General features: G+C 39.2%; 3 protein-coding genes across 8 annotated transcripts in view; 2 read left to right on the top strand and 1 right to left on the bottom strand.

Annotated features, from left to right (window-relative positions):
• Nucleotides 1-3,195, top strand: part of EIF2AK2 (eukaryotic translation initiation factor 2 alpha kinase 2) — a 34,404-nt gene extending 31,209 nt beyond the window's left edge. For both annotated transcript variants that reach the window (XM_027622539.2, XM_027622540.2), the window contains exon 16: nucleotides 52-3,195. In XM_027622539.2, the coding sequence (XP_027478340.1) occupies nucleotides 52-171 (120 nt within the window). In that variant the 3' untranslated portion in view covers nucleotides 172-3,195. The remainder of the gene's footprint in view (nucleotides 1-51) is intronic.
• Nucleotides 3,196-5,678: 2,483 nt separating this feature from the next.
• GPATCH11 (G-patch domain containing 11) lies at nucleotides 5,679-16,946 on the bottom strand. Of its 2 annotated transcripts, none has more exons than XM_027623295.1 (9): nucleotides 16,797-16,946; nucleotides 13,142-13,213; nucleotides 12,378-12,604; nucleotides 11,539-11,580; nucleotides 10,767-10,887; nucleotides 10,499-10,589; nucleotides 9,521-9,637; nucleotides 8,691-8,772; nucleotides 5,679-7,654 (listed from the first exon to the last, which is right to left on the bottom strand). In XM_027623295.1, exons 2-9 carry the CDS (start codon nucleotides 13,198-13,200, stop codon nucleotides 7,599-7,601), a joined length of 795 nt encoding a protein of 264 aa, XP_027479096.1. In that variant the 5' UTR covers nucleotides 13,201-13,213; nucleotides 16,797-16,946; the 3' UTR covers nucleotides 5,679-7,598. The 2 variants fall into 2 exon arrangements, with proteins under 2 accessions (XP_027479096.1, XP_027479097.1); XM_027623296.1 differs by having other exon boundaries at nucleotides 16,860-16,942.
• A 77-nt stretch (nucleotides 16,947-17,023) lies between these two features.
• The window catches only part of HEATR5B (HEAT repeat containing 5B), a 113,068-nt gene continuing 106,263 nt past the window's right edge, over nucleotides 17,024-23,828 (top strand). Inside the window, exons 1-4 of one of the 4 annotated variants that reach the window (XM_027622576.1) lie at nucleotides 17,024-17,099; nucleotides 18,068-18,215; nucleotides 20,759-20,970; nucleotides 23,706-23,814. In XM_027622576.1, the coding sequence (XP_027478377.1) occupies nucleotides 18,090-18,215; nucleotides 20,759-20,970; nucleotides 23,706-23,814 (447 nt within the window). In that variant the 5' untranslated portion in view covers nucleotides 17,024-17,099; nucleotides 18,068-18,089. Of the gene's footprint in view, nucleotides 17,100-17,780; nucleotides 17,796-18,047; nucleotides 18,216-20,758; nucleotides 20,971-23,705; nucleotides 23,815-23,828 lie in introns of those variants that run through there. The other 3 variants (XM_027622577.1, XM_027622578.1, XM_027622579.1) reach the window with 3 other exon arrangements.

Here is a 23,828-nt window from a genome sequence, read left to right as displayed (position 1 = left end):
TTCATTTATTTCAATGTTCTATTTCTTAGTATTGACTCATTATCATTACAGAAAAATCTTCTGCGGAAATTATTGTCACATGACCCCACGAAGCGACCTAATGCATCTGAAATACTGGAGACTTTGAAGGAGTGGAAGAATGTTGTGAAAAATGAACGAAGCACGTGGTAGAGCCCTTCTAAAAAAGTATCCTACTTTGGATATTCAATTTTTCTGTAACTGTCTAAAATCTTCTAGGGACTGCTGATGGTATTTACCTTCTATTTTAATTTTTCCCTTAATTTTTCACTACATTTTAGGAAGGTTTGAATCTTTTTTTTTTTTTAACTTCAGAAACATTCATACATTTGCCTAATTTTCCTGGCTCATCTCCTTATTATAAACATTGAGGGGAATCTCTCAAATTTTTTATGTCAATTAGTGAATCAATCAATTAATAATATTTATCAAGTGTTCACTCTTTCTAGGCCAAAAAATATATTTCCTTGTCTTAAATAGCTAACCAGCTTGTTAGAGAAATATGGTATCCCTAAAAAGATAAGTGATATACAATCATTTTGGAAAACAATTTGGTCTGATCTGGTTAAGTTGAAGGTGTATATACCCTCAAAGCCATCAGTTCCATTCCCACTTGCATGCCTACAAGAATGTTCATAGAAACTCTGTTTACAACAGCCAAAAGAACAAAAAACAATGTCCATCACAAGAAGAATGGATAGTTTTTTTCATACATTGTAATACTCTATAGAAGTGAAAATGAACGAATGACAAGCTAAATGCAGTAACATGATACATCTCATAGGAACATAATGTTAAGCGAACACAGCTGGTTACAGAAAATATAGACAGAATGGTTCTCTTTACATAAAGTTCCAGAGAGAATGCTAAATGAAATAATTTTGTTTAGAAATGCAAACAAATGTGGTCAAAGAATAAAAGGAAAGAAAGGAATAAAGAAATAATGAATCCCATAGTGGTTCTCTGAGGAAGGACAAAAGTGCTGTGACCCAGGGGGTGATCTGCGAAGGTAACGGTTCACCTTTTTAACTTAAACTGGCTGTTGAGTTTACTACTGCTTACTGCCTAGTTATTCTTTTTTATCTTAAATACATCTTGTATCTATTAGAACACACACTTTAAAGAGATAACTGTGCCGGAAGGCAGGAGGTAAGCACAGAAAGTAGTCAATCTGGCGGGGTTCACATGAGAACCCTTTCTACTGAGGCATCATGGCGCAGGGCTTAGACGTGGTATTCCAGTGAGACTTCAAGTAAGGGAGGGATATAGCTGAGTAGAGAGGAATAGTACGGGCAGTAGTCTGGGCAAGAAGCGTGGCTTGAGTTCTGGAAGAGATATACCTGAGAAACTCTGAGTATACTCGTTTGTCTCCCTGAATCCCTGGAGGGAGTACCAGAAGATAATTTGGGTGGCATCTTGGAAGAACCCGAGGGTTGATTTAAACTTGAGAGCAACCAATTAGCATTCTAAAGTTGTCATATAATTTTACAAGTTTTTAAAATGAGCCAAATTTAGGCTAAGCAGAAAATTCCAGACAAAATGCTTTTATAAAGGCTTAGGGCTATTTCTAAAGTTACTAAAAGCAGCTAATACGGTTTTCAACTCCCAATGCAGTATGTGATCAAGGCAGGGTTGATCAGTGAATGCTAAAACTATTGGTTGAAAAGGTGTTGGGGAACAAGATCTTCACAGGACTTAAATATAATCCCACAGATGATATATCAGTTACAAGGGGGGAGAAGGGAAATGCACCTTTACAATGGAAAGATCTCGTTGTGTCCTCCATAACTACATGATTAAATCTAGCATCACTGAAGGTGGGACAAACTAATATTATGCTTCTCCTGATGTGATTGATGTAAGAATTATCTATCACACTATCACCTATTTAGTTTTCTCGCCCAAAGCATTTAGCTGAAATTCAGTCATGAAGAAATTATTAGACAAACCCTGAATGAAGTCATTCTATAAGATAATTACCTTGGGCTTTTCAAAAAGGCCAATATCATAAAATCAAAAGTAGAGGAAACATTCTAAATAGAAAGAGGCTAGAGAGATATAATGACCAAATACGATGTTTGAATCTTGATTGTACCCTGGATGTTAAAAAGAAAAAAGAAAAAAACCCCAGCAAATAGCTGTAAAAGATGTTTTGGGGACAATTAAGAACATTTGGATATGGACTGCATATTAGATGGCGTTATAGATAATTGTTAATTTTTGTAGGTGTGATAATATTGTGGTCATGCAGGAAAATGTCTTATTCTTAGGCAATGCATGAGGCAGTATTTAGGGGTGAAGTGACATGATATTGGCAACTTTATTTTTTTTTAAGATTTTTTATTTATTTATTTGAGAGAGAGAGCAGGAGCGGGGTGGGGAGGTAGTGGTGGTGGAGAGGAAGGAGAAGCAGACTCCCTGCTGAGCAGGGAGCCCAATGTGGGGCTTGATCCCAGGACCCTGAGATCATGACCTGAGCCGAAGGCAGACATGTAACCGACTGAGCCACCCTGGTGCCCCAATATTGCCAACTTTCAAATGTTCAGCAAAAATCAATTATGTACATGGAGAGAGAAAATGGGGCAAAATGTTGAAAACTGAACAACTGATACATCTAGATGGAGGATATAGAAGTTATTAATGCACATATGTGATTTGGTTTTTATACATATACATATGTGTGTATGTGTGTGTATGTGTCAGCTACATAATTTGTGGGACCCAATGAAATGAAAACATGAGGCCCTTGTTCAAAAATTAAGCATGGGGGATACTTCTTGAACATGGAACTTTGTGCAACTGCACTGGTCCCACACCCATGAGGTCAGACATGTATGTGAACGTACACATATCCATATACACACATATATGTGCACACATACATGTATCAGATGAAATGTTTAGAAGTCTAAATACCAGCTTCTCCAAGACTCCGTTATCCAGGGCACTGACTAGAAACATAAACTCACAATATCCATTCCCTACTTGAGTGTTCACCATAACTTGAGGTTCCTGGCATGTTCACTTTTTATTATAGAATAATAAATGATGCCAGTATTATTCATATTTATTTTCATAAATTTTTATGTTAAAACATACATCAAAAGAGAGAATGGGGGGTGTCTGGGTGGCTCAGTCGGTTAAGCATCCAACTCTTGATTTTGGCTTAGGTCATGATCTCATGGTGGTGGGATTGAGCCCCATGTTGGGCTCTGCGTTCAACGGGGAGCCTGCTTCTCTCCCTCTCCCTCTGCCCCAATCCCTGCTCTCTCTCTCAGATAAATAAGTAAAATCTTAAAAAAAAAAGAGAGAAAAGAATAGTGAAACTCTATGTACCCATCACCTAGTTTCAACAACGATCAGTATTCCATCTTTCTTGTTATATATACCCCCTTCTTTTTTAAAATTTTCTTTTACTGGAGTATTCTAAAACGAATCTCAGGCATTATATCATTTCACTTGTAAATACTTAAAAACATATATCAGAATATAAGATCTTTTGAATTTTAACAAAACCATGATAACATTGTCATTCAATAAAATTAATAAGATTTCCTTGATTGTCATCCAATAATCTTGTCTGTATTCAGTTTTCTTCACAAAAAAATATTTTTTTTTTTTTGGTTTAAATCAGGATCCAACATTGTGTGTAGCTGATGTCTCTTACTCTAACATTTACCCCTGTTCTCAGTTTTTCCTCTTGCCATTTATTTGAGGAAGGAACTGGATCACATATCCTGTAGAATTTCCTTCATTCAGGATCTGACTGATAACATCCCCATGGTGTCTAGTTAGAACTAGAAGCTTGATTTGATTCTGGTTCAGATTTTCTTCCCCAAGAATACTGTGTCAGTGATGCTGTATACTTCCTTTGGCATCACTTTGGGAGGAGTATGTTTGGTTTTTCCACTTTCGGTGGTCTGAAGATTGATCGGTGGGCTCTGCGGGTGTCAGGTCCTATCAAGTTTCCTACCCATCTTCCACCTAACGGTTTTGGCAACCATTGATGACTGTTTTTTGGATCCATTATTTCCTTAAGGGTTGCAAAATAGGAATTTTCGGATCCTATCAAACCTCTTTGTCATCTGTGATTCTTCTAGAAAGAACTTAAATGGGACAGATGGGATATTTATTTTTAAAATGGGTTGGTGCCCTGGCAAACTCCAAAGGTGACAAATGAGGTGTTTGTTTTTTGAGCATGGGTGGGTGTGACCCAACCAGTTCTTTGAAACACTGTGCTCAGAATGGGTTGGAGCAGGAGGAGACTATATTTAAAAGACCAGAATGCTGAGAGGCTGTGCCGGCCTGGAAAAAATGGTGGGGTCAGAACCAAGAGGACTTGGTAACGAATTGTGAGGATTAAGGAGAAGGTGTGCAGCAGACATTACCTCCAGGTTTGCTTAAATGCATGTGGCTGGATTAGGATGCCATTACAGGAAATACAGGCCCCAATCACATTAACCCCCAAAGAGCCACACACACTTGAGAGCTATTTTGTCTCACACTTTTAGCTATCACACAATTTCTCATTAGGATTTAAGCCAATAGTGAGGTCACTGCATGTCTGTGCTCACGGTGAGGTGAACACTTGAGGGAGGTAAAACGTGAGCTCTCGTGTGGAGATGCCATGTTTGGGTTGCAGCCAGAATATTCAGGCGAAGATGTAGAGCACACTGTAGGAAACACATGATAGGGACATGGTGGAAAGGATGGAATCGTATGCAGAATAATGTGTATGGTATCTGGAAGTAACCCCTGCAGCTCAACTTTGAATCCGGGGGATTGCCAAGGGAGATCATATAGAGGAAAGCAGGCTAAGGGACAAAATATGGCAGACAGATCATTTAGATATTTACTCTTTATATCGAGATGTCCACCCAGTCCTTAATGTCTATGATTCTGTTATTCTGTATCTGTGACTGTGGCCTATCCCAAGCCTTCATTTCCTCAGAAAGGTTTCAGATGGAGGGACTACGGTTGATTGATGTACAGTGGCCTCACTATTGGTTTAAACTCTGACTAAAAACTGTATAATAGGTAAAACTGTGAGGCAAATATCTCTCAAATATGTGTGGCTCTTCAGGGGTTAATTCAAGACCTGTTATCAGTTTTCTATGCTGTGACAAATTACCACAAACTTGGAGGTTGAACACAACACACATTTATTCCCTTAGAGTTTTGGAGGCCAGATGTCTGAAATGAGTTTCACTGGGCTTACGTCGAGGTGTTGGCAGGGACATGCTCCTCTGGAGGCTCCCGCTTCATGACCCATGTTCACTGTTACTTGAATAAGCCCTCACCACACAGGTTGGCTGTGCTACTTGAGTAAGGTTTTGCACTCAGTGGCTCTCTACTAGTTTCTACCTAAAATTCCCCTCAAATTTTTTAAATAAAATTTTGAGATATAATTCACATACCATACAATTCACCCCTTTAAACTATACAGTTCAATGGTGTCAGGTATGTTCAGAGTTGTGCAGAAAACCCATATCCATTAGCACTCATTCCTCATCTTCCCCCAAAGACTAATTTACTTTCCATCTCTATAGATTGGCCCACTCTGGACATTTCATTTAAATGGAATCATACAATATGTGGTCTTTTTCACTTAGCATAATGTTTTCAAGGTTCATCCATGTTGTGGCATGGATCAGTACTTCATTCCTTTATATTGCCAACGAATTATCAATTATATGGATATATCACATTTTATTTATCTGTTCATCAGTTGATGGACATTTGGGTTGTTTCCACTTTCCTGCTATTATGAACAATGCTACTGTGAATATTCATGGACAAGTTTTATGTGGACATATTTTCGTTTCTCTTGGGTGAATACCTGGGGGTGGAAGGGCTGGGTCACTTTGTAACCCTCATAACTTTGTGTATCCAGGTTACATTGAGGACCAAATTCAGTGATTTCATAGTGTTCCATCATCCCTGCTCAGAATGAAACTTCTCCCTAGTACTGCTGTTGTTCAGTACCTCAGTATTATGCTCACCAATTTGCCTTGGAGCTCAGTAATTCCTATGTGGCTCTTTCTGTGAATTTCTGGAAAGCAGGGACGGGCTCTCTCATTTTTGTATACCCCAAGGCGGTGAATGTACTGCCTTGCATAAAGCAGAAACTCCGTAAGTGCTTTTGAATTGGTGGGAACTAAAAGTATTAAGAATTTCATATGCTTGATCCTACAAAATGTGTCTAATGCTAAATAATGTTCACTTCCAAATTTCAACAATTAAATGGCAAATAACACTTAAAGGTGTTTAAGGCAAACCAATTTCTATGTTAAAGTCTGTTTATTTTGAATTATAGCAGCTCTGGTATTTTGGATTTATATTAAGAAAATGAAACACTTTAGAAATTATAGATAAGACTTTGAAAACTTAGCACAGTATAAACAAAAGTAAATAACACGACATGTTAAAATTTAAGTTTCAAATTTCACATAAATTTCACTGAAGCAAATTCAAATTCACTAAGGCAAATTTAAAAATTCTTAACGTTTTGCTTCTGTTGGTTTTCATTATTGTCCTTGTGAAGTCAACAAAGACTTACATTAATAAAAATAAATTTTTACTCACTGAAAGCCTGTATTTTTCATTGTCGATGGATAAGAATAGAGGGATGCTTCCCACTCCCCAAGGGAGGCCTAGTTCTAGCCCTTGACCTGGAAATGCAGACCACAACTCTGGTAGAGTCACAGACTCCATCAAAGTTATTTGTATGTTCTCAGCCTAATTATGCATGAACATATTAAAAATATTCTTGGCCACTAGGCAGGTGGTCTCCATGGTCATTAACAGGAGAAAAAGAAGTTGGTGCCTAACTCTGTTCCATCTAAATCAATCCATGTGGCTTTGGGAAATGACTGCATGAGTATCAGGCTATTGGCTAAGAGGACAGGAAGTATCTGACTGTAATTCCAAGGAAAGATGAACGTCTTTGTTTTAGCTATTAATTCAATTTTATTGTTTTTTAAGTGAAAAGGTAAATATTAAATAGTATTATTCAATTGTATAATAGAGCTCAATTATACAATTGAGGAAGTCAGCATGTGTGGCCCAGCCCCTGGTGGGTTCTCTCACCTTGAAAGCTGAATGGTCTCAGAATGCAAAGGTGGGCTCTATCCCTGGCAAGGCAGAGGTCTGTAGTTGTGTCTAGGCAGGGAGATATTTTAGGGAGCCTCACAGGAGAATGAGTCAACCTTGCTCTCTACTCCAGCTTCACTGATAAATAAATAAAGCCGACACTTTGATCTCTGACTCCCATGTCTTACTTCTCAATTTGATCCAGAGTGAAGAGGGGAATAAGAGAGGTATCCTTAAGCCCCAGAAGCATCACAATCGAGTCTTGAATTGTAATTGCCCGTGTCTGTAACACTGGTGTTCTGAAATAGCATTCCATTATTTTTTTGAAGTCTATGAACAACTATAAAGTACAAAGTATTTCCAAAGTTACAAAAAGAACACAACATATAAAAGGCCCTCTTTCTTTAGGCATAATCTGGGAATTCTAACTGTTCAATTGTCTATTTTTAGGAAACATTTCCCAAGTTTCTACTTTACTGAGAATAATCTTAGTCGTGATCTGCCGAAGTTGGTCCTGGGCAATTTGAAGAGAGGTCTTCTTTATCTGTGATTTATGTGAGGAAAATAAAAGATTAATACAACTTGTACAGTAAACTATTCCAGAAAATTATGTTAACATAACATGTGTTTCGTAGCTGTGTTTGCTACTTACTCAGCTAAACCAGGAAAAGATACAAGAACCAACAAGTCTTTACTGTCAAGTATAAAGTCCTTAAATTCAAGTTAACAAAGCCAACATGGGCGAATGTATTACAGGGGAAAGTACTTGACTCTGTAAGACATCTGGCCAGTTTTAAACCCATTTGGAGTGGATTTCAACATTCTGATTTTTATAGTTCAGGGATAATATCTAACTACATAAAAGCTAGTTCTAAAAATTTTAAATATTTTTCAAGTACTATAGCTGGAAAGAATCTTTAAAAATAAATCATGAAAACAAATCATCCAATTAACTCAAAAATTCTTCCTTTTTGAAATAGAAGACTGAAAAATTCCCTTCTGCACATTTAGTTTCTGAAAAGTTAAAAGCACCTTTAATAAGGCCTCAATTAATGGGGCGCCTGGGTGGCTCAGGTGGTTAAGCTCAGGTCATGATCTCAGGGTTCTGGGACAGAGCCCCTTGTTGGGCTCCCTGCTCAGTGGGGAGTCTGCTTCTCCCTCTCCCTCTGCACCAACCCCCAAACCCCCACTCATGCTCTCTCTCTCAAATAGATTAAAAAAAAAGACCTCAATTATTTTTTTTTTAAGATTTTATTTATTTATTTATTCATGAGAGACGGGGGGCGGGGCAGAGGGAGAAGCAGGCTCCCAAGGAGCAGGGAGCCCGATGCGGGACCCGATCCCAGAACCCCGAAGGCAGACGCTTAACCATCTGAGCCACCCAGGTGCCCAAGACCTCAATTATTTCTATATTCACTATTGCTTTAAGACATTGGTCCCAAATTGCCATTTGGATGGAGTAAGAAATTACCATTGTCTATGGGAAATGTGACTTTCACACACACAAAAATCAAAGCTAAAAAGAAAATCAAAGAACATTTGTATTCACTATTTTTAAAAAGTGCGAAGTATCCTCTTACCTTCATAGGCTGTTCCACACCAAATACAATACAGATGCTCTTCTCTTAAATAACCAGTCAATATTTGTAATTTTTCCAGTACCTAGATATAGGAGGACATAGGGGCACATTAATAGTTCAAATTGAACAGAATCTTGGTTTTCTGGTGTCTTGGATCCTGCCAAGTTAGCCCAAAGCCATAAATCTGCTACTCTCTTAACCAGGCAGGAGAAGTATGAAGGGCAGAGTATATCAGACCATGTTCCAGTTTATCAGCCACCCTGATATTTTCACAAGTCTGCCAGACACAAAGAGACCACTTGTTAACATTTAGAAAATAGGTTTGGGCTGGCTCTATTTTAATCACCATCCTTTAAAGACCCGTCTACTTTCAAAGAATCTTCCTCCCTGGTGGGATGAGAGTGAACACTGCCTCCTTTGTCCTTAAAGTTCTCAACAATGGTCTCCCAGTTAAGTGGAACATTGGTTTTTCAAATTGTAAATGTTTCCTACAAAATGCTCACATACAAATAAGCATAGAAATAGGATTCCTTTCTTGGATAATCTCCATTTCCTTTGAATTATGTTTTTTGACTTTGTTTATGGGTGGAGGAGAGAGGTACTCCTATAGAATCACTTCCAGGAATTTAACAGGCAACAAGGTAGAAATTAAATAATTTACATTTGCAGCTCATCTGTCATCCAAACCGAAGCTGAGATGAGAGTGTAAACTGAAGCGAAAGGAAGAAATTTTGGTAAAGCTATAATGTCGTGGTTCTCAAGAAGGGCTCAGAGTGTTAGTGGTGCCAACGCTGAGACACCCTGCTCAAGGAACTGGTGCCAAAACATACACTTATGTCTTCACTCTTATATTCATCTTCATCTGGCTCTTTTTCTTCCTCTTCCTCTTCCTCAGTCTCCTCTTCAAGCCCCAACCAGTACCATGCTTCCCTGGGAAACGGAATGTTCTGAAAATGGGAGAATTATTCCCAATTAAACACAAGTTTGTTCGTGTCAACATGAATTCATATTCTTTCAATTCAATATTTACTGAGTGCTGCCTCAAGAGTCAAGCACTGGGCTATATGAACCATGGGGATGAAGACCCAGTTGGAATACTGTCCCCAAGTTGCTGCCGGTCTAGTAAGGAAAAGAAGACATGGGTATACGTAGCCTAATGGGTATAAAATAATACATATAAGCTAGAAATCTTAAGTGCCATGACACAGACACAAAATAAAATGCTATGAAAATATAGAAAAGTGGGAGATGGCTTCCAGCGATCTACTTACATACGAGGGATATTTTACAAACGTTTTTGAGACTTAAGATGAAGTCATTTTATTTTGGTGGAAACATCAAAATAAAAAAAGCAAAGTGAAATAAAAATAGAAGAAAAAACAGGATGTTAAAAACCACTCACATCTGAAACAGATAGTAATCTACCATGGTTTTACTAGTTAGGGACACAAAAGGTACTGAATATGGACTAAATATAGGCTATTCTGGTTAATCAAATATTCTGGCAAACAGAATTTCCACATGCACCAGCTCTGAGTCATTGATACTCAAATAAGCAGAGAACAATTAAATATAAAAACATTATTTGACGCTTAGTGGGTAATTCAGACCACTCCGGTTCCTGCAGAGGACAAGTCATTGTGAGTACCAATCATCAAAGATCAGTAGTGCGTGTTAAATGAAAGCTTTACCGGGTAGCAGGCTAGATACACTGGGCTTGGAGTTCTTTTCTTTTTTTTCTCTAATTATAGGGAAAATCACACCAGGTGCCAAAAGTGTTCCACACTCCACACAGGTGAAAGGCTTGCCTTCTGAGTATCCAACTGCTGGCATGCTCGCTGGCTTCTCCTCAGGTCCCCTTCCAGCTTCACTTCATCATGCTTATGTTTAAATCGCAGTCTAAAAAAAATAAAAATCAATCAATGAATCAATCAATCAATCACAGTCTCATTGAAAGAAAACCACAGTCCACTGAGAGTCTGTACTCTCTTTACACATTTTATGTGCCCAACTCCCAGAAAACATACACAGGAAAGACAAGATGAAACCCAACGTAGCGCAAGTACAAAGTGTTACCGAAATTGCTCTGCAGCTGTTTCTTCAGCTTGGTTTTTCATGTGAATCTTCCTCCTGTAGCTTTCTAGTTTTTCCTCTGCTTTCCGTTTCAGTAATGCCTCATGACCAAGGCCGCTTTTTCCTGTTCAAACAGCAAACTCTGCTGAGGGACCTGCTGGCTTCACACTTTTAAAACATGGCAACTGACCTATTTGCATATGACACACAATTCTAATCTGAGAACAATCACTCAAAATCATTTGACATGAATGACAAGAGAAAACAGTAGAGATTTTTTTTTTTCTAAACCCAAACACACAATTTGATTTTTATAAGATCATTAGTCTGATCTCATATGATAGTCACACTATATAAAATTTTTTAAATTGGGAAAACAGTATCAAGTGTCATACTTGCATATAAATATCATGAACAAATAAAATAAATATTTTTCTCTTTAATTCATACAAAGTATTTAGAAAAACACTGAATGGATAAATCTGTCTTAGAAGACTTTTAGGACATTTCAAAGGACAAAAGTAGCTCTGCATTTTTAATGGTCACAGCATTTTTTCCCCATATTTTTACGATTTAAATTTTATTTTATACTCACTGAAATTTTTATTTTTAGTTTAAAAGATCTAGAAGTTTAAGAAATATCTTACTGAGGGTTTCCTATGATTAGAACTGTAATAGTACTACCATAAAAAAAGTATTTAGTAAGCAAATATATGTGCTAGATCTAAACATCAGTTCTTATTACTGGTAAATATACTCAAAAATAATTATATACCTGTTTTGACGTTGAGAGGAATTGGCTCAACAATACCTTCTCCTAAGAAAAGAACAAAACACACAAACTACTTTAGAAATTCTTCCGCAAACTATAGGTGAGCACGGTATTGCAACGTTACAATATTCTTCCAGCTTCAATGTCACTTGAGACTGAAAACTGACTATCTAATCAACTACCTCCCTTGCCTTCAAATACCCGCTCCTCAGTAAGGCTGCCCCACAGGGCCTTCTGAAGGTACGGTTTCCTGAAGTGAAAACATGGATACTCTATGTCCAAGAGGGTGGCGGCCTCCAGAGAAAGCAAAGACTTGCTAGGTGAGGATCAAAGCCATTACAATAAAGAAGAGAAGACGAGAAAGACAGCTTACTACAAACATATGGCCTCTCCATCTTAATAAACAGTCTCACTTTCTAAAAGGGAAGTGAGAATTGAGCTTGTCCAACCAGATGCTCATTTAGGCAGCTGCCACAGGTATAGAGCGAGCAGGGCAGAGTGCCGCCATTCTCCTCAATGTCATTTCACTGTCCTTGGGCTGTTGCACTCCTCAACCCTTCTCTTGTCACCATTCTTAGCCGCTGCCTTCATTGTAAGTCTCGTCCATCCCTGATGTTAGCACCTTCAAGGCTGAGCTGGGCTGATAAGTAGCTCCTGATGGCAAACGGTTATCTAAGGTGGCGTGGGAAGATGAAAGTTCTCTATATGGCTTGTTAGCATATAAGAGACTAGCTAAATTGTCTTAATTTCGGTGGAGATGGGTAAAGAGTCATCTCTGGTACTCATCAATAGATCACCATTTGGTGGTTAGGAACACCTGCTTCTGTCCAGACAGAACTTACCGCTCTTGCCAAGGGCCTGACCACTTTTATATCCCATCTTTTGGAGCAGAGCAAATCCTTTGTTTTCACAGCCTAGTGCATTCTTCAACCCAATGTCACGTCTTTCTTGTTCTTCTTCTTTTAAACTCTTCTGCCTATTTTTCAAATTAGCTTCCTGTTGCTTTTCTTCTTTTCGACGGGCTTCTCGGATCTGCCTCAGCATTGGCACTCCTGGTCTGATGTCTTGTCTGAAAAATAAGGGAAAAGGTGATTTTGGATGAGTACCTGAAGTTTTCTCATAACTTTGCTACTTACTCATTTAACACTGCTTAAAAGTTCAGTACCGGTATGATCACCTTGTTATTATTGATATTAGAATATAATCAGTGACCTCTGAGAATGGCTGTTTTAATAAAAATAATGAAGGCTGGTGCCAGATTGTAGGAAACTAAAGGAAGTATAGAGGTGAAGAAATAGTAATTTTACACTAATTTTTCTAGGAGGTTGGAAATAATAAAGGGCAAAGTTGAATACTAGCTAGAAGAGACAATAAGAAAATAAAACAGAAGAGAAATTTCCTTGAAAGAGGAGAATAACAAGAATCAAGGGCAGAAGTCAATGTTTAGCATTAAAAGAGAAATAAAGGCTCCTAGTATCTTTATATGAAAATGAAGGCGATGCTCCCATAAAGCAATGAAACTAATCTTCCAACCCGCATTTAAAATCAATGTCATTACTTAGGAGTCTTCTACATGCCATTACATGAGATGTACACATTTACTTACTGGACATTAATGAAGGAATCTGACATGTAGTCCTCTTCTTCTGCCATGTTCAACTTCATATGGCAAAAGTATCTACAAATCAAATAGGATAAAGTAACAATACCTATTTTTTCAGTTTATAATGGAAATAGACCTGTCTCTGCAGCCCTCCCACACATTCAAGTGCCTCCCAGCATCTTTCTGTGTGAAGCTCCCCAACAACTCATTCTCTTCTACCCCAAGCCTCCTTCATATCCTATTATTTTCAAATGAATGTAACTACAATCTGCCCATTCCTGACCTCTTACAAACCTCTGCCAAGCCTTCCTCTACAATACCCCTCATTTTTCCTATAGTTAAGGCATTTCTTTCTCACCTAAACTATTACAACAACTTCCTAACAGGTCTCATTGCATTTGGCCTCTCCTCTTCCAATCTGTCTCCTACACGCTCTCCAGAGTGTTGTTTTTTTAAGACAACTTTTTTTTAAAGCTTATTTATTTATTTTTAATCTCTACACCCAACGTGGGGCTTGAACTCACAACTCTGAGATCAAGAGTCGTGTGCTCTTCCCACTAAAAGCCAGCCAGGTGGCCCCAGAGTGTTTTTTTTTTAAAAAAAAACATAAGTCAGGTCATTTAACCTGTTTCAAATCCTTCAATAAGCTTTACCCTGTAGACACTGGAGGACCAGTCACTTTAACATGGTAGCAGGAGGAATTCTTCATAATCTGACCTCTGACTCTCCTTTAGGATTCAATATTCAAGTCATATGGGCTTCTCATTGCCCTCTGAACATACTACAGACATTTCCTTCCTCCTGGGCCTAGGTGACCCTCCTTCACAAAGTCTGTCCTGACCATTCCAGGCCTTGCTCTACAGCACTTCATGTCCAAGCTGCTCATTTAGAACTTGATACAGTTAACATCTTACTTATATGGAAACATTTTTGAGGAGAGTTTCCATCCAAAATAGTTAAAATCATGTAATTATTTTCCCTTACAGGTATAAAATAATTATCAAGAAAATTGCATCTCAAACTTTATTATGTATAGGAATTGCCTCAGGATCTTCTTAAAATCCAGAGTCTGATTCTGAACTAGAGCCTGAAGTTCTGTATTTCTAATAGGCTCGCAGGTGACATCGATGCTGCTGGTCCAGTGCCTAGTTACAAAGGGTAGTCATTTGTTGCAGTGCATACATGCTGTTTTTGCCTGCATCCTTTCCTTTGAGGACCCAGCCCTCTGCCCTCCATGCAGTTCTAGTGGAGGGTGGCAATCTCAGTACTCTGTACTGGGAACTCCCAATTCTGGTACACTATGTCCCAGCAACAGAGGAGGTGATGAGCTAACCAGGGCAGATAAGCATCTCTTTCCTTATGTGATATGAATATACGATTGTGGGGGGAAAGAAATCTCTTCACTGGGGTTTCTGAACTGGAAGTATGTGAAGCTGGGCTACAGATGGCCACCTTCCTGGCCATTTGAAGAGATTCTATTCTGCAGAATGAAACCAGATAGAAAAAATGCACAAAGGTAGTCCTAAAAGCAATGAGTCTCTACCTCTAGTTCCTAAGACCCTGATTCCTATAGCTCTTTCTTTGATGCTGTGACTAACATTCTTCCCAGTTACATAGGCTAATAAATTTCCTCATTTCTTAAACTTGGAATAGGGATTCTGTCAACTGCAACTGAGAGTTTGGACAATTACAATGGATGGGAAAGCTATTACTGTACTGTTTTTGTTTGTTTTTATAATTTTTTAGTGTATATCTTCCTAACCAGGCTGTAAACCCCAAAGAAAAGTTCCCTATATCCCTACCACCATGGCCCAAACATCATAAATTCTAAATGTTTAGCCACGATAAGAACAAGAAAGGTCTTTCCTTTGTGATTTTGTAATAATAGAATACTTTTCTCCCTAGGTCATGTCTTAAAACAAATCTACAGATAATGAATTTTTATGAGGCAAACACTCTTGTAACCAAGTGGTAGCCTCCCAGATGGCCCCCAATGATTCTTGCCTCTTGATTTTCCACATCCTTGTGCAGTCCCCCTCCACAGTGACTAGGACTGATCCATAACCAATAGGGTATTGTGGAAATGATGGAGAGTGACTTCTTGGTCATAAAGGACACTACAGCTCTTAGATCACTCTAACTCTGGCTAGATTACTCATTCTAAAGAAAGTCAGCTGTCATGTACTGATGACACTTAAGCAGCTCTATGGAAAGGTCCACACAGGAAGATCTGAGGCCTCCTGTCCACAACCATTACAAACTTGGGAGCCACATGATTGAGACATCTTAGAAACAGAGCCTCAAGCCCCAGTCAAACCTTCAAATGATTCAGCCTGGACTAGCATCTTCATTACATCTTCTTAAGAAAGTCTGAGCTAAGCTAAACTACTAACAAATTCCTGATCCATAGAAACTATGAGATAATAAGTGATTATAGTTATTTCAAGCTGCTAAATTTTGGGATAACTTATTATACAGTAAAAGATAATATAACACATCACCCATATCACAACCCTTGTCAGGTACCCAGGAGCCCTCTTTGTCCCCTACCAACTGTATCATTTTCTTACTTTTCTTCAGAGTTTCCTCAGCCATGTGTGCATCCTTAAACATTATCATTTTTCTTTTTATTATAATAAGTTAAAAATATGTAAGATTATACATAGCATTTGTGGTAATTCACCCACTATCTCTTAACTTCAAATTCTTCATTTCTAGTAACAGTATTCTTACACATAATGGTTTAGCACCTACCCAGTATCTCAAACATTTTTATCCCATTTAATCATTAACAACTATATACAGTAGGAATAGTTAGTCCAGCTTTTTAGTTGGAGAAATTAAGGCTCAGTATGGCTAAATGACTTGCTCAACACCACAAAAAAACCCAGGTCTCAGTGCTCTTGCCATTGCAAACAGGGTTAGATTATTTTTAAGGGACCTCATTTAGCTCTAAAGTGTTAGGCAGATCTGAATGGGGGTTCCAGGTTTGTTTGTTTTTTTTTAACTACCCCTTTGTGGATACAATATTCTTTAGCATCATCTAGTCGCATCAAGCATAAGGATAAACTTCCTAAAGCGATAATCCAGACACAGATGATGGCGGCTTGGACCACAGTAACTGCAGTGGAAGTGGTGAGAAGTGGTCGGATTCTGGGTATATTTTAAAGGTAGCTCTAAGGAGACTGGCTGATAGATCGGAGGCGGTGTGTCAAAGAGAGAAGTCTACGATTACTCCAAGGCTTTTGGTCTGAAGAGCTGGAAGAATGGAGTTACCTGTTTTTGAGAGTGGTTAGACTGTAGTAGGTCTGGTTCGGGTGAGGTTAGTTTTGTTTTGTTTTGGCAGAGAGCGGGCAGGGAGGGGGCAACAAAAATGCTGCTTCAGGCCTACGGAGAATCCCATTACACATCTGAGGGGAGAGGAGGGCTAAGTAGCTGGACATACAGTAGAAACCTAACCAAAAAACCTCAGTCCCCCCCATCCCCCCCCCCCCAGGGACTGCTGATTCCTCCCTTTTCGCGTCCATCCCAGCTGCAAGCATCGCGCAGACGCAACGACTCCCGGGTGGGCATGTAGGTGATGGTGTGATGGGGTAGTCACAACAAGCGCACAGCCCACCGCCCTTCACCATTCTATCTGGCGTCCCTACCCCCTTACCTGGCAGCTCTACTCGCCCCGGGCCAGCTTGCGAGAGCGCGCGCGGCGCATGCGCCCACCTACCAGCAGGGGACGTGTGAGCCTCAGGTCCCACCTGAGTTTCCTATCGAGCAGTCAATCGGAAACCTGTGGCAGGGGAGATTTGGAGGATATAATTAGTGCGCTTGCGCAAAAACCAGCCTTCTGCGCATGCGCTCTCCTTTCGTTTCCTGCTGGCAGGAGTGCGGGAGGCGGGGCATCCGGGTCTTTGGCAGATGCTTCTGGCCCCGGAACTCAGCTGTGCGGCCCCTGCCAGACTAGGAGGTGAGGCCATCCCCGTCTGCCGCCAGAGCATGCACGGTGACACGCACACACACCCCTGTCCCCCCGTACGTTTTCAGAGGGCTGGAGAGGAAAATCGAGTTTGTAATGAACGTTTTCTTTTCTCAGTCTCCGGGCTCGGTTCCGGGCCACCGTCACCTGTCGTTGACAGCCCGAGTGGCCCTGGCAAGGCCTGCGGCGGCCTCTTACACATCCCCTAGGCCTGGCACTGAGCTACCGTGGTCCTCCGAGTAGCCGGGTTAACCCAGACCTGCAGCGCTCTCAGCATCTGTGGGCTGCATTTCCCCCAGCGCCCGGGGTTGCCACTGAAGCTTATGCCACAAGGATGTGGCTCCCTCACCCCATCCCCCTAGGAAGGCTTTTGGAGACTTCCAGTGTGACATCTTTATGCTGGGAGTTTTGACGTCCTCCTGGGCCAGGGGAGGGTAAGGGTGCTGTGCACCGAGCAGTGGGCGAGAAAGGAGGATGGATTGTCAGGCCCAGCCCGTGTTTGATCTGGGTGCTTAAGTTTTAGCATTTATGGAATGAGTTAATGACATGTGTTTTGCTACGCATTTTTCTTGGAATAATGCCTTATTTGCTACGTATATATTTTAAGTAATCTTTAGACCCAATGAAGGCCTTGAACCCACGACTCCAAGTTCAAGAATCGCAGGTTCTACTGACTGAGCCAGCCAGGTGCCCCGCTATTTGCAAAATTTATTTTAATGTTTCTTTTACCCCTTTTTTCATTCTTCCTCACCAAGCATGACTTTCATTTATGTTCATTTTTGTTTTACGCTGGTCCTTTAGAATTAGGTTCTTGGGTTTTACCTCAAAGAAATTGCGTAAATTTCCCCCAAATGAAATGAGAAGTAAAGCCATACTTTAAACTTCTTGGTGGTTGCATTCATTAAGCTTGACTTTTAACATTAAAAAAAATCCTTACAGGTATTTTTTAATTTGTTAAGGCGTGACTTTTAAACTTCAGTAATGGAGCTAGCCCACAGTTTATTGCTAAATGAAGAAGCTTTGGCTCAGATCACTGAAGCAAAGAGACCAGTTTTTATCTTTGAATGGTTGAGATTTCTTGATAAAGTCTTGGTTGCTGCCAACAAGGTATGGTATTTTTTTTTTCCAGCTGGGTTTACCTAATGAAGAGTACTATATGCTCATGATTTGTGAAAAAACAAGCATTATGTTTTGGAAAGGTTGTGGGTCACTTATGGAATTGAGAATGTTACACTGGAATAGGAATTTTTGTCTGTTCTTTTTCTGTTTTGTCGCAGAACCTGAATCGCCTTTGAACCTAGTTCTTTGCCTACGTCATGTCTCTGTATGAACAGTTGAATGTGCCTGGGGAAAAATATGATTATATGACTGCCAACATTTTAAATTCATTTATCTCCAACTTCAAGTGGTCCCTCGGTGTTGTCTAGCAATCCCAATATCTTTACTTATCTCCCTGAGGAGTTATAACAGGGTTTTCTTTTAGCTACTCATTCCCTGGAAGAGACATTTCTACTCTAGTGTCCTAGGGTGTATCACCAGCTGCCTAGATTCTAGGAACTGGGGGAGAAGGCTAGGGACTTCAACATCCAGTATGTAAACTTTCATTTAAACCCCCTGTCTTCAGTGCAGTTTTCCCAGCCCACAGCTGTTCTTGAGTTCCCTGAGTCCAGAATGGAGGAGAAAGGTATGAAAATCTTACAGCTTCTAGACTCTCAACCATTTCCTCTAGCTCTAGGCACAGCTTCACTCCTTCCTCCAAAAGCACCTAGAGCTTCAAACAACAACAACATAACAAACATGAGCTTTACAGGGTTCTGTGTTGTAATTTGAGTCTCTTCTTAGTTTTCCCTATTGGGGATACCTGGCTTCTATATTTTCTGTTGATTGTTTTTCTGTTTTCTTTGCTCTTGTAGATTTGTGTTTTTTGTTTTTTGTGGGGTTTTTTTGGTTGCCCTTTAGTATAGTTTTAGTAGTAATTTTGGAGAGACAAAGTTAATGAATGGATTCATTTACAGTCCTTAGCTCAAAGTTTCTATTTTCTCTTAAACACCTTCTAAGTGAGTATTTTTTGTCTCTATTCCACTGAAACGGCTCTTGTCTAGTCATCAGTGATCGCAGATTCTTCCAACCAGTGGTCAGTATTCTGTCTTAGTTGGCCATCAGCAGCTTTTGATATAATTGATCCTCTACCTTTTAAACACTTAACTATATTTTTTATTTTGTTGTGAAATTGAAAAATACAAGACTATATACAAGTATTTATTCCTTCAATGATATCATAATCTCATGATTTTTACAATAATGACTTCCAGATACCCAACTACCTCTTTCTCTCTTAAACAGCATCTCAAAATTAACATATTCAAAGCCACATTCTTGATTTACCCATCCCAAACCTGTCCTTTCCCTAGTGCTCATCTTCTCAGGAAATGACCATTTCTTCCTTCTGGTTGCTCAGGTCATAAACCTTAGAGTCATTCTTGACTTCTTTCTTTCTCAAACTTCACATCATATTCATGAGCAAGTCCTATTGGTTCTATCCACCAGATATGTCCAGAATTCAATTTTTTGTCATCATTGCCATTGTTTCCACCCTCATCTCTCATCTGGATTATTACAATAATTTCCTTAGTGCTCACCATGCTTCCAAACGTGTACCTTGTATTCTTTGCTCAGTATTCAGAATGTGCCCTTTAAAATGTTCTGATTGCATTCCTTTTGTGCTTCAAATTCCTGCTCAGAATGACAGAAAATTCTTAGAGTGGTGTGTAGGCGCTATACAATCTGGTTCCTTCTACCCTTCTGACTTCATCTTACACTACTTCCTCTCTTTGACTCTGCTCCAGCCAAACTCGCCGTCTTGCTGTCTTCAACTGAGCAAACTTCCACTTCAAGGCCTTTGCCCTTGTTCCCTTTGCTTAGAATGTTTTTCTCTCAGATGTCTGCGTAGCTCACACCTTCACTTCTTTTCAGAGAGGCCTTTTCTTACTAATCTGTACAAAACAGTAAGAGCTCACACTATTCATTTGTTTATTTGGTGAACTCTGTCTTTCCCCACTGGAATATAAACTCATAAGGGCAGAGACTTTGTCTGTTGTGTTCACTGTTTCATCCTAGTGTCTAGAATAGTGCATGGCATATAATAAGTGCACAGTCAGCATTTCTTGAAAGAATGAATGAACTCTTGGTATTGATTATGAGTATATCGGAATTTTTCTTTTTATGCTGTCTACAGATCTTAAAGTTTCTTTCAGTTTCCTTCAGTGACCTATAACTGATGAACTACTGACTTCGCTTTTATAGGGCAGCCTTGCTAGGTTCTAAGACATAAGTTGTCCCTATGCCCAATATTTTATATCCTTTGACTGTTGGTTTCTTAGCAAGTTAGTGTGGGAACTTTTTGGATCTAGAGTAGTCACTTTTATTGGTAGCTAACTTTTTGGCATTGGAGGGGAATGAAGGATAATATTTAATCTAGGAAAGAATGGTTCATTTCTTACTGAACTTTTCCTTATCTTGAAAATTTTCATTTATGGTTTTATGCCTAATATAATCTAGATTTTAATTGTTGAGTATTTTTTATTTTGATTAAAAGGTAACAAAGTTACATATAAGAAAAAACTGATAATGTTCTTTTTTTTTAATAACAGACTGATGTAAAGGAAAAACAGAAAAAACTTGTTGAACAATTAACTGGATTAATAAGTAGTTCACCTGGACCACCTACACGAAAACTGTTAGCTAAAAATCTTGCAGCTCTTTATAGCATTGGGGATACTTTTACGGTTTTTCAAACACTTGATAAATGTAATGACATTATCAGAAATAAAGATGACACTGCAGCCTACTTACCAACAAAACTGTAAGTACTTACTTTGACATTTTGTTTTTTTTAGAGTAACTTATCTTAATAAGGGACTACTGATCATAAAGACCCCTAGGTCATTGGAACCTGCAACATACCGCTTGACAATGAAAGCTCTAAGTAGGTCTGGGGAAGGGGTTCTTTTTCAGTCTGTGTTTCATCGCCACTGGGATGAAAAAGCAAACGACAGAGAATTGGTATGGTGTCAGCAATTTGCACAGAGGTCTTTTGGTAAATTTGGATGGAGAGAATATTCTTGGCTGGGATAGAGAAAGGTAAAGAATGTCTAGGTGATGGGATTGAGGCAGGACTGGGCAAACTAGCCCATAGGCCAAATCCAGCCTGCTGCCTATTTTGTAAAGTTTAATTGGAATACAGACATGCCCATTCATTTAGGTAGTAGCTGCTATCATGCTATAGTGGCAGAACTGAGTAGCTGAGACAGAGACCATTTTGCCTGCAAGTTTACTGACCTTTGGTTTGGGTCAAGGACAGACATTTTCAGAGCAAGTGTTAAGGCTAATGGCTATGGGGTGCATCCTATGAAAGGGTCAAATAAGAAAACCAACAGTTCTAGTACAGTGAAGAGTGTTGTCAAGGGGGAAATTACTCACCTGTGGCATAAGGGGAGAGCAGTGTCAAGGAAGGCTTCTCAAGGAAGGATCAGGCAAGGATCAACAACAGGGAAGGACACATGGAGGTTAGTCAAATAAGTGGTTAAGATGCGAAGATGGATGTGATAGGCCAGGGATTGGCAAACTTTATGAAAAAGAGCCAGGGAGTAACTCTTTTTGGCTTTGTGGACTATCCATCTCTGTCACGACTACTCACCTCTGCCACAGACTGTATGTAAATAAAATAGCTGTGTTCCAATGAAATTTTATTTATAAAAACAGGTGGTAGGCTGGATGATGGGCCAGATTCGACTTGCAGGCTGTAGTTTGCCAACCTGTTTTCTAGGCAAAGGAAACTTCTCATTGGAAACAAAAGTAGGTTCTTTATACTTTATTTACAGTGCTTTTCAGAAAGATGCAAAATAGAGGAGGGAACAAGTCCTGAGGGGGAAGACGAGAAGTTCAATTCTGGGTGCACTGATTTGCAGTACAGGAGGGAACATCCAAGGGACAGTGTGTAGTAGGTAGTTTGAAGTCGTGGTCCTAATTTCAGAGCTCTGAGTTGAGATTGTAGTTTTGGCAAGTAGAGTGGAGATTAGGAACCCTTTGGCATAGTTAAAGTTACCTAGGAAGAGTTCTGTTTGGGAACAGAGGATGGCCAAGGATACGTCTCTAGAACACCATGCAAGGGGCCTGGGCCAGTGTAATAGCTTACAGAGGAAACGGGGAGATTATTCTGAACCCGGACACTGAGTTTTAGGTCTGTTTTCAACTGCATAGGTAAGTTGTGATTAGATTTTGTGTTGTTTAAGATAAGTATAGATCTCAAAAGTTTTAGAAGAGATTAGAGAGTGCTAGTGCTTTCCAGTTTATTTTGGAATTTGAAGCTGTGTTAATACTTTGATGGTTTAGCTCTCCACCACTTAGCAAATCCACACATCACTTTCTAGTTCTGCTTAAGTAGAATTTATCATATATTCCTTATTATTCATATGTATTTCCAGTGGATTCATGGGTTTTGTTTAGGAATTCCCTAAATATTCTGGCATGTGACCTCAGTCCTTTTTAGTTTTGTTATCAGCCTAGAGAGTACTGAGAAAAGCATAGGATTTAGAGTCAACCAGGTGAAGGCTGATTCCCTGATTCTACTATTTAATACATATGTGATAGTGACACGAGTGTATTTAATGTCTCTGCCTCAGAGTAACTTGCTCAGGATACATAGCTATTATTAGGTGGCAGATTCTAGGATTTAGTCACAGATCTGCCAGACTTCAATACTCTTCACTCCTATTCTGTACTCCTGCCTCTAAACTAAATTCACAGCTACTCACTTATTTACTATTCATACAACTGATGATAGAGTGGTTTCCTCTGTCCTGAAGAGATGGGCTTTTGTTACGTTTCTTCTGTGTAGCCAAATTTCCATGAAAGCCATTTAGATTAAATTTTACAAGTAATTGTTTACTATTATTTGTATATGAAAAGACAGGAACTGTGAGCAATAAAAAAATGTGTAAGATAGATTCCCTGTTTCCGGATTTTACATTTCCATTGGCAGGATAAGATATACACATTTATTTATATTTATTTATATTTATTTTTAAAGTAGGCTCTATGCCCAACGTGGGGCTTGAACTCACGACCCTGAGGAGATAAGAGTCACATGCTCTACTAACTGAGCCAGCCAGGCCCCCCAGGATATACACATTTAAATGGTCAAGTCAGACACAATAAATAACATAATTTTTATCAAAATGAGTGGTTAACATTAAATGTTATATATAATGAGAGAAGAGAAGGAATCATTGTAGATTGCCATAATTTGGGAAGTCTTCATAAATGGAAAACTTGGGTTTCTTTCCAAAGGAGGGGTATGATTTATTATGTGAATATATATTTATTCTCCTATATTCCTAACAAGAATACAATTTGATCAACCATAGTATTTGTTGCGATTATAAAGAATAAACAAGGTGTTTTTGAAAGTTGAGAATTAAGGATTTGTAGCCAGAAGTGTCCTACACAAATACAAATTGATTTCTGAAAATGAAAAAGGTATCATGAAATTGTATTATTAACCTGAACAATGACCAGTGAAAACATCACTTCTTATAGGGCTGCAGTGGCTTGTGTTGGAGCATTTTATGAAAAAATGGGGAGAATGTTAGGAAGTGCATTTCCAGAGACAGTGAATAATCTTTTGAAATCTCTGAAAAGTGCAGAGGTAAGTTTTACAAC

The sequence above is a fragment of the Zalophus californianus genome, chromosome 8, assembly GCF_009762305.2.
Source record: "Zalophus californianus isolate mZalCal1 chromosome 8, mZalCal1.pri.v2, whole genome shotgun sequence".
Taxonomy (NCBI): Eukaryota; Metazoa; Chordata; class Mammalia; order Carnivora; family Otariidae; genus Zalophus; species Zalophus californianus.
The sequence above is the reverse complement of the archived record's forward strand: the minus strand, read 5'-3'. Positions and strand labels throughout refer to the sequence as shown.

Excerpts from the sequence above, each read along its gene's own strand:
- GPATCH11 (XM_027623295.1), bottom strand. The coding sequence starts at position 13,200 with ATGAAGTTGAACATGGCAGAAGAAGAGGACTACATGTCAGATTCCTTC. Across the intron at positions 8,773-9,520 it reads ATAAGAGTGAAGACATAAGT|GTACTGGAAAAATTACAAAT; the intron begins GTATGTTTTGGC and ends TCCTATATCTAG. Across the intron at positions 7,655-8,690 it reads GTGTGGAACAGCCTATGAAG|ATAAAGAAGACCTCTCTTCA; the intron begins GTAAGAGGATAC and ends CATAAATCACAG.